At 43.8% G+C, this 9,544-nt stretch overlaps 1 protein-coding gene across 1 annotated transcript; it reads left to right on the top strand.

Moving 5' to 3' along the window:
* The first annotated feature begins 5,336 nt into the window (after positions 1-5,336).
* On the top strand, positions 5,337-8,799 carry dlx3b (distal-less homeobox 3b). Its single transcript, XM_030339658.1, has 3 exons — positions 5,337-6,697; positions 7,276-7,460; positions 7,819-8,799. The coding sequence occupies exons 1-3, from the start codon at positions 6,352-6,354 to the stop codon at positions 8,128-8,130; spliced, it is 843 nt and encodes a 280-aa protein (XP_030195518.1). The 5' UTR covers positions 5,337-6,351; the 3' UTR covers positions 8,131-8,799.
* Positions 8,800-9,544: the final 745 nt, after the last annotated feature.

Raw genomic sequence — 9,544 nt, 5'->3', positions numbered from 1 at the left:
TCTCCCATTAGCTCTCTGACTTCTCTGGCAGTTGTGGGCCCCTGAGAGCCTATTACCCCTCCGCTTACCTGGGCTCCTTCCTGTGGGTCCCCTAGCACACACACACACACACACACACACACACACACACACACACACACACACACACACACACACACACACACACACACACACACACACACACATACACACACGCACACACACACACACACACACACACACACACACACATCCGGGGTCTGCACCATTGACACAAAACGGTCTGGACTGGTATGTGGTCCTGGTCGGAACGGGTCCAGTCTGTCAGGACTGGCTCTCAGGCGGCCTATCACACCACAAACTCCAGGAAGCTAGGAATCCCATATGGCCCTGGACCAGATCCCAGTAACAGGTCCCATCCTGATTGCTAGCATAGCAGGCTGTGTTGAGGTTGGCTGCGGAGGCGCGGCCCACGCTAATTACTGCTCATGACCCACACATGCTTTTTCCTGTGGGTTGCGGGAGTTTCTCACTGTGACCAGCTCCGCCTCATCAGAGCCGGTGATTGAATGCTGAATGTTGTATTTTGCAATCGTTTGATTGGGTTGATTCCAAACACATGATAGGACATGCGGCGCCCCCCTGTCCCCTGACTCCCTTCCTCCCGGGCCTGAGACAATGAATCACCACAGGCTTTGAGACAACGGCCCTGTTTACATGAGGGAAATGTGTTGAGAGCCAATCACAACCTGACCGAGAGGGATTCAAACGTTCGCGTAATCAGGGCCAATGGGAGGAGAAGGAAGAGGAGGAGGCGGTGGATAAAAAGGAAGAGGAGGAGAAGGAGGATGATGAGGAGAAGGACTATGATGAGGAGAAGGAGGATGGGGAGGAGCAGGAGGAGGAGGAGGAGGAAGTGGAGGAGGAAGAGAAGGAGGAAGAAGAGGAGGAGGATGAGTTGACCTTCTTTCCTAGCTGGGTTGTTGATGTGACCCAGCTTTGTCACTGCCCTTGGGTCTTCGTCACCTTCAGGACCACAGAGAGGTAAAGAGATCAAAAAGGAGAGCGAGATAAAGAAGAAAGCTGATAAAATACTTCTATCAGCTCTCGCTCATCAGAGCTTCCTGACTGCCTCACGTCAGCCAGCCATCAGCCAATCAGACCACAGCACAGAGCAGCACAGCCCTATCTCAAAGAGCAGGAGGGGAGGGGGGGGGGGGACTTCAAGGCCATCTTCTTAGGACGAACATTGTGGCAATAGTTGGAGGGGGAGGTGGGCGGGACGGAAGCTATGAGTGGGGTTTGTTATTGCTTTATCACAGACCCCTTTTAATTACATTCTAAACATCCTTCTTCAGTGCACATGCGTTGTACATGTGTGTGTGTGTGGTATGTGTGTGTGTGTGTGTGTGTTTGAGTGTACACGTGTGTGCCCGTGCATGTCTGAGCCTGTATGTCCCTGCACTGTATGACTGGATATGTTTTCTCTGTATATGCTCGTCCAACACCGACACACCACCACACAGACTCCAAGCATTCCAGCTTGTTAGGTCATGTCTACAAAACACACCTTCACCTTGCTGGGGTTGCTTTCGTTGTCCACATGCAACTTTCCCCTCTTGCATCAATTCAGATTTGAGTTTGGTTGTTGAATTAAAGAAATGAATATGTTTTTCTGGATGTCCATACCTGAAATAAGGAGATGGGGATGTCAAAACTGGCAATTAAAGAAAATACAAGAAAATTGAGGGTCATTGTATTTGCAATGTCCCTTTCTCTGCCATTAGTCTCCTATATATATGGCCCAAAGGGGCTCCGTCGTCACACAGCTGCTTCTCCTATCTCCTGAGGAAGCTCATGTGGGAGAGAAAGTGGCACTATAGGAGGGTAAAATGGCTCCATTTGTAATGCTACCCTATCTCAACAGAAGCCATTTCTCCAACCTGTCTGGTAATGTGAACGAAGAGAAAACCTGCAGGTTAGGTAATTGCTAGCACTTTTCTAACAGAATGGCCATGCTATTGTCTTGGTATGGAATTCAGCCAGCTGTTCCACTTTTACACGTTGCATTAGGGAAGTACAAAACCTTTCCACTAAAGGCTTCCTCTCACGTTACTGTAGCCTGAGAGGTGTGCAGTGATTGGTCGACGCACCAGGAAGTTTGTCTGGTTTTATATTGAAGTCACAGATATACATCCAGGGATGGATGCAGTGATGAAGAATTTAAATGTGTGGACGGGAACCTTTTGCCAGGATTTGCCTGCAAAAATAAAGTACCAGCAATGCTGAATGTGGTGCTGAAATTGAAATACAGTAGAAGTTACAAAGTGACAATAATTAACTAAAGGCCTTCTTATGTAACAAGGTCTCGAGTGAAATTTGAACCGGGACTGTGGTGCCCTCAGATGGTCAGGGAGGGCATTAAAAAGACGGTCGGCAGCAGAGCACATTCAAACTTGGTCTTGGCTGCCATCTATCGGAATGATGTTGTGTTCACAGAATATATATATACATATATTTGTATATATATATTTTTTTTTTAAGCATATACTGTATATATATATATATATTTATACAACGGGGGGCCTAAATCCAGCGATCTGATTGGTTCCTAACTGTTGTATAATGAGCGTATACATAACTGCTATGACGCCCGATCATTTTGTGGAAGTATCACTCCGCGCCTTGGCTACTTTGACTTTCTTGGTTTCTTTTTAAATGTAGTGTTTCTATGACTTTCGTTTCGCCATAACAGTAACCGTTGTATAAAAGCAATAGATCACTTCAGTCAGTGGTATGTGCTCATTATACCACTGTGAAGGGGGTCGCCGGCCCTCCGCTGCGCGTCGGGGCCGGACAACGCCCCTTAACAGTGGTATAATGAGCACATACCACAGCCTGGCGTGATCTATTGCTTAAATATATAAATATATATATATATATATACCAGGTGCTGGTCAAATTATTAGAATATCATGAAAAAGTTGATTTATTTCAGTAATTATATTCAGAACGTGAAACTTACATATTATATCAATTCATTACACACAGAGTGATATATTTGAAATGTTTATTTCTGTTAATTTGGATGATTAGTACTGACAATTACTGAAAATCCCAAATTCAGTATCTCAGAAAATTAGAATATTAGTTACGACTAGTACAAAAAATGATTTTTTAGAAATGTGGGCCAACTGAAAAGTATGAACATGGAAAGTTTCAGCATGTATGGCAATCAATACTTAGTTGCAGCTCCTTTTGCCTGAATTGCTGCAGCAATACGGCGTGGCATGGAGTCGACCAGTCTGTTGCACTCCTCAGGTGTTATGAGAGCCCAGGTTGCTTTAATAGTGGCCTTCAGCTCTTCAGCATTGTTGGGTCTGGCATCTCGCATCTTCCGCTTCACAATACCCCATAGGTTTTCTATGGGGTTAAGGTCAGGTGAGTTTGCAGGCCAATCAAGAAGAGGGATACCATGGTCCTTAAACCAAGTACTGGTAGATTTGGCACTGTGTGCAGGTGCCAAGTCATGTTGGAAAATGAAATCGTCACCTCCATAAAGTTGGTCCGCGGCAGGCAGCATAAAGTGTTCTAAAACTTCCTGGTAGACTGCTGCATTGACCCTGGACCTCAGGAAACACAGTGGACCAACAGCAGCAGATGACATGGCACCCCAGACCATTACTGACTGTGGAAATTTTACACTGGACTTCAGGCAACGTGGATTCTGTGCCTCTCCTGTCTTCCTCCAGACTCTGGGACCTTGATTTCCAAAGGAGATACAAAATTTACTTTCATCTGAAAACATAACTTTGGACCACTCAGCAGCAGTCCAGTCCTTTTTGTCTTGAGCCCAGGCGAGACGCTTTTGACGTTGTCTCTTATTCAAGAGTGGCTTTACACGAGGAATGCGACAGCTGAAGCCCATATCTTGCATACGTCGGTGTGTGGTGCTTCTTGAAGCACTGACTCCAGCTACAGTCCACTCTTTGTGGATCTCCCCCACATTTTTGAATCGGTTTTGTTTGACAATCCTCTCCAGGGCGCGTTTATCCCTCTTGCTTGTACACTCTTTTCTACCACATCTTTTTCTTCCCTTCGCCTCTCTATTAATGTGCTTGGACACAGAGCTCTGGGAACATCCAACCTCTTTGGCAATGACCTTTTGTGTCTTGCCCTCCTTCTTTAAAGTATCAATGGTCATCTTTTGAACAGTTGTCAAGTCAGCAGTCTTCCCCATGATTGTGTGTCATACAGAATCAAAACGAGAGACCATTTAAAGGCTTTTCCAGGTGTTTTGAGTTAGTTAGCTAATAAGAGTGTGGCACCAGGTGTCTTCAATATCTGACCTTTTCACCATATTCTAATTTTCTGAGATGTTGAATTTAGGGTTTTCATTGGTTGTCAGCTATAATCATCTTCTTTTTGGCAAAAAACACTTATAATGTATCAGTCTGTTTGGAATGAATGTATACATTCTACAGGTTTGACTTTCTAAATGGAATTAATGAAATAAATCAACTTTTTCATGATATTCTAATAATATGACCAGCGTATATATATATATATATATATATATATATATATATATATATATATATATATATATATATATATATATATATATATAGATAGGATCGCTTTTTTTTAATCTAGGCCTGGGTGGTTTAGTAAATAATTCAGGACATCATGTACACGAATGGACATTGCCCTCTACAAGCTGTCCAATAAATGTTATCAAATAACGATAATAATCATATATGTTTCTTAAATTATTTTGTCGATGATTTAAGATTGACATGGACATTGAAATTAAAATATTATCATAAATAAATATATTTATTTATGATATTTGTATACATAATTTATATTCTAGCATATAATATCTATTCTAGACAGTATCACATCATAACATATCGAATCACATCGTATCAAATCACATCATATATTATATCATTGAAGAGAGTATACAAGATAGTTCTTATCTTTTATTTCCAGATACACAAAATTGTAACAAATATGAAAGCTTTCGGTGGTGGGTGCAGTCCCGCAGTCAAACACCAGGGGGAGGGCTTCACCAACATTTTGACAGTAAGGAAAATGTGACTGTGTATACATAATTAATATGGTTGACTACATTTCTAAGTTTAGTGCGCATATATTTTGTGTGCAATATAATCAAAACGCAAATAATAGCACAACGCATAAGGGCCACACACATACACACACACACACACGCACATACGGGCACAAACGCACACACACATGCACAAACACGCCCAAGCGCACACACACACACACACACACACACACACACACACACACACACACACACACACACACACACACACACACACACACACACACACACACACACACACACACACACACACACACACACACACACACACACACACATGATGAAAGAGGAATTTGCCAAAGGGTAATGCCCATTGAACCATCTCTCTATCAATACAATCTCATTCACTAAGGTCCGCTGTCCGGCGATACCTTTGAATGCCAATAGCTCCCTAGATGGCTGGCTTGCAGTCTTTAAATAGATCGAATGTTTTTTTGGGGTTGTTTTTTTTTGTTAAGAAAACATTGCATCAAATCTTCAGGTCAGACGCACTGGATTATGGTCGGGAGCTGGTTCTGCGCGCTCTAGATCAGCCTCCTCTGATTGGGTCGCTACTCGGGCCACGCTATTTGTCGCGCGCGCTCTTTGGCAAGGCATTTGTTTCTCTTTGGGGTGCGTGTGGTTGATACCAACAAGGTGGCCCAAATCGAGTTTACCTGTGGCTCTGAGAAAAAAACAAAACGATCGCGCCAAGAGGCATGCGTGCATAGACGCTCTGGAGTGTAGACGCTCGTGCTCCGTTCCGCCCGGGGCGCGAGGTAAGAGAAAAAAAAGAAAAAGGAAAAGAGTTCGCAGGCGGAGCCAATGAGAAGCCACCATTCAGCCCTGTCCTCTATAACACTGTCTCGCGGGGGCTGAGTAATGCCACAACTAAGTTTCGACAACTGGGAGAGTTTCACTTGGACTAAACTTGCAGAGAGAGAGAGAGAGAGAAAGAGAGAGAGAGAGAGAGAGAGAGAGAGAGCGAGAGAGAGAGAGAGAGAGAGAGAGAGAGAGAGAGAGAGAGAGAGAGAGAGAGAGAGAGAGAGAGAGAGAGAGAGAGAGAGAGAGAGAGAGAGAGAGAGAGAGAGAGAGAGAGAGAGAGCGAGAGAAAGCGTGCCTTGAGACGCACACCACTCGTTTATCATCTAGTCTTTTTCTTGAGCATACAAACGAAATATATATAGGTCTATAATATATATATTTTTGCCTGGGACGTTTTTACACTGCGGAGGGCTGCTTTGCTTTGCAAGATGAGCGCCGGACAGACTTACGAGAAGAAGATCGCGAGCATTCTGACCGATCTCCCAGGATCTATGAGTTGCCATCCGAGCTCCAAAGACTCTCCGACCCTGCCCGAGTCGTCGGTGACGGACATGGGCTACTACAGCGGCCAGGCGCCCCACGGCCACCACGAGTACTACCAGGGCCAGGGCTACGGGCAGCCCATGAACTCATACCATCACCAGTTTAACTTGAACGGAATGGGGGGGAACGCAGGGGTATACCCCACGAAATCCGAGTACCAGTACACAAACGCGTACAGACAATACGGACACTATAACAGAGACCACCTGCAGGCGTCCCCTCACGGCTCAGGTAAGCATAGCCTTCACGTTGGAATAATGACCTGCAATTATTCACAGGAGAAAGCTGCCGTGCGTTGTTCCTAAATACGGCCAAGGAGCTTTTCAGGGACAATGCAAAGGCTGGCGTTGGGTTTATGCGAAACATAATGTGTATACTTCTCAGTAATTATTATAGGATATAGGCCTGTATAAAAATGCGTGAGTAGGATAATAATCATTTGATATTCATATGACAGCTTGAAACGGGGGTAGCCTTAATGTTTTGACCTCATACTCAGTGAACATTTCTGGCCAAGCAATATATTTCTTAAAACCCTAGGTGTCCCTAAAGGTGTTTGTAAGGAGATAATGCTAAATTTTGAGAACAGCAGACACCGATAAGAAAAATATTGCTAGACTTGCTGTTTCATTTTATTTTTGCTGAAGTATGTGAAATGTATAGGCCTACATTTGTTTTTCTATTATTATTTTCAATTGAAGCTCAATAATAACGCAATTAACTGTAAGAGGATTTATCATTATAATCGTAGGCCTATCTCTATTTTAGCTGTGAAACAAAAAACGAATCCGATTTCTTTGCCTTTTCAGTAAAAGAAGAACCGGAGCCTGAAGTTCGCATGGTCAACGGAAAGCCAAAAAAGATCCGCAAGCCCCGAACCATCTACTCCAGCTACCAGCTCGCAGCGCTTCAGAGGCGCTTCCAGAAGGCGCAGTATCTGGCCCTGCCCGAGAGAGCGGAGCTGGCGGCCCAGCTCGGCCTCACTCAGACACAGGTAAACCACAACTGCCCCGGGATTCACACATTACACACATCGTATTTTCCGGCTTTGTAAATGTGCATTCCCGTGATATTCATTTAGCGTTATGTTCTGAATACCCGGTTTTGCGGTATAGGCCTATTCGCCAACGCATGTTTACGCACAGCCCCCTGGTTCCAAAGAGTACTCCCACAGTTGTATTTATTTTTTCCCATAATGATAGGCCTACATTCAATAAATTAACAAATGATTTTCTAACAAACCGTAACATTTTGTAGGCTATTTATTATAGACCTGTAGATCTATTGTATAGGAGATTTTATTGTATTGATAATAACCATTGATAATAACCGATTGTTCTTTACTCTGATAGGTTAAGATCTGGTTCCAAAACCGGAGATCCAAATTCAAGAAGCTGTACAAGAACGGCGAGGTTCCCTTGGAGCACAGCCCCAACGCCAGCGACTCCATGGCCTGCAACTCTCCGCCCTCTCCCGCCGTCTGGGACAGCGGCACTCCGCAAGGAACACCCGTCCCCAGGCCTCAAGTCCCGCAGCCGACCCACAGCTCGTCGCCACCCTACCTGGAGGATTACAACCACTGGTACCCGCAGGGACCGCACCTACAACACCCGAGTACCGTGCACCACCCGGTGCCGCAGCAAAGTGTCGGGGCGGTTTACTAAAGACAAAAAACTCGGAGCCATTCGGATTGCCGAGCGCCTGTATTTCTCATTGACTCTGCAGAGCAAAACAACATGTACTGGATCGGGAAGTCGTTTCGAAGACGCTGAAATAACAAGCGAAACGTTTCCTTGGGGTTGTTTTGGATGCGCGTCTCTTTACGCACCAGGACTCTGGTGGGTTTGGGCGAGAGTAGAGATTGGACCCGAGACCGTCCTGGTGCCTGCAGCAGGTTCACAGGCTCAGGAGGGACTTTGGAATCACTTTGTGGCCTATATTTAAATGACGTCTGGCGTGGTTTTTAAATTATTTATCGTTTCTGGTTGTTTTTTTCTTCTTTAAATTAGTTTTGTAAATTAGTATTAAAAAAAAAACATGTTTAAAGAAGTTGTCTTACCAGAAATCAAAGAAGACAAAAAAACTGTGCAGTTCATCCATAACGACGTACAAATAAGGAATATGGGTTTGCAGATGCGTGGGCCCTATGTCGGAAACTCAGGTCATATTTATAACGATTTGTACAAATGTTGAAGGCTGTAAATATGTGTTTATAAGTAGAACCACTATGACATATTTGTTTGAAATTGAAAGCACTGCGGTGCCTACACCACGTTTTTATATTCAAGAACTTACTTCACTTGCCCTTCTAATGAATAAAGGTTTCAATTACACTTCTTGTATCGGTACTTTTTTATTAGCCGTATTTTTATAATTAATTATCAATAATGAATCATGAGGTAATCAGATATATAATTAAGTTAAAGTGTCACAGAGACGGCATTAACTTCCATCCATCGTTTTTGTGACCATTGGCTTTCTGGCACTTATAATAATACTAATTACTACATTTTTTCACCATTGTACCCTAAATGTTTTCTATCCATTCTTTCTATATTTTATTTACGACGTCCTCAAACGCACACACACACACACACACACACACACACACACACGCACACACGCACGCACGCACGCACACACACACACACACACACACACACACACACACACACACACACACACACACACACACACACACACACACTGCACATCACAGATTGTGTTTGTGTGGGGTCTCTCTCTCTCTCTCTCTCTCTCTCTCTCTCTCTCTCTCTCTCTCTCTCTCTCTCTCTCTCTCTCTCTCTCTCTCTCTCTCTCTCTCTCTCTCTCTCTCTCTCTCTCTCTCTCTCTCTCTCTTTCTCTCTCTCTATAACACTCACGCGGGATTTTAAAGTCAGTGCTTATTATTGAGTGACGGATATTAATTCCATAAATGCCTTTGCCAACACAATTCAATTTAAATAAGACGTCTTCACTACATACGCCAACTGAGGGTATATTTCGATAATAATAACATGTTAACCATAATAGAATAGGCCTATTTAAAAAACTAAAAATATATAGAAAGGCCAGAAA

This window comes from Gadus morhua, chromosome 18 (genome assembly GCF_902167405.1).
Source record: "Gadus morhua chromosome 18, gadMor3.0, whole genome shotgun sequence".
NCBI lineage: Eukaryota > Metazoa > Chordata > Actinopteri > Gadiformes > Gadidae > Gadus > Gadus morhua.
Note: the sequence above shows the minus strand (reverse complement) of the source record. Positions and strands in the feature narration are given on the sequence as shown.

What these genes read in the sequence shown, in the direction of transcription:
- dlx3b (XM_030339658.1), top strand. Translation starts at nt 6,352, where the DNA reads ATGAGCGCCGGACAGACTTACGAGAAGAAGATCGCGAGCATTCTGACC. An exon ending in GGCGTCCCCTCACGGCTCAG is followed by an intron (nt 6,698 to 7,275) that starts GTAAGCATAGCC and finishes TTGCCTTTTCAG; the next exon opens with TAAAAGAAGAACCGGAGCCT. An exon ending in TCGGCCTCACTCAGACACAG is followed by an intron (nt 7,461 to 7,818) that starts GTAAACCACAAC and finishes TTACTCTGATAG; the next exon opens with GTTAAGATCTGGTTCCAAAA.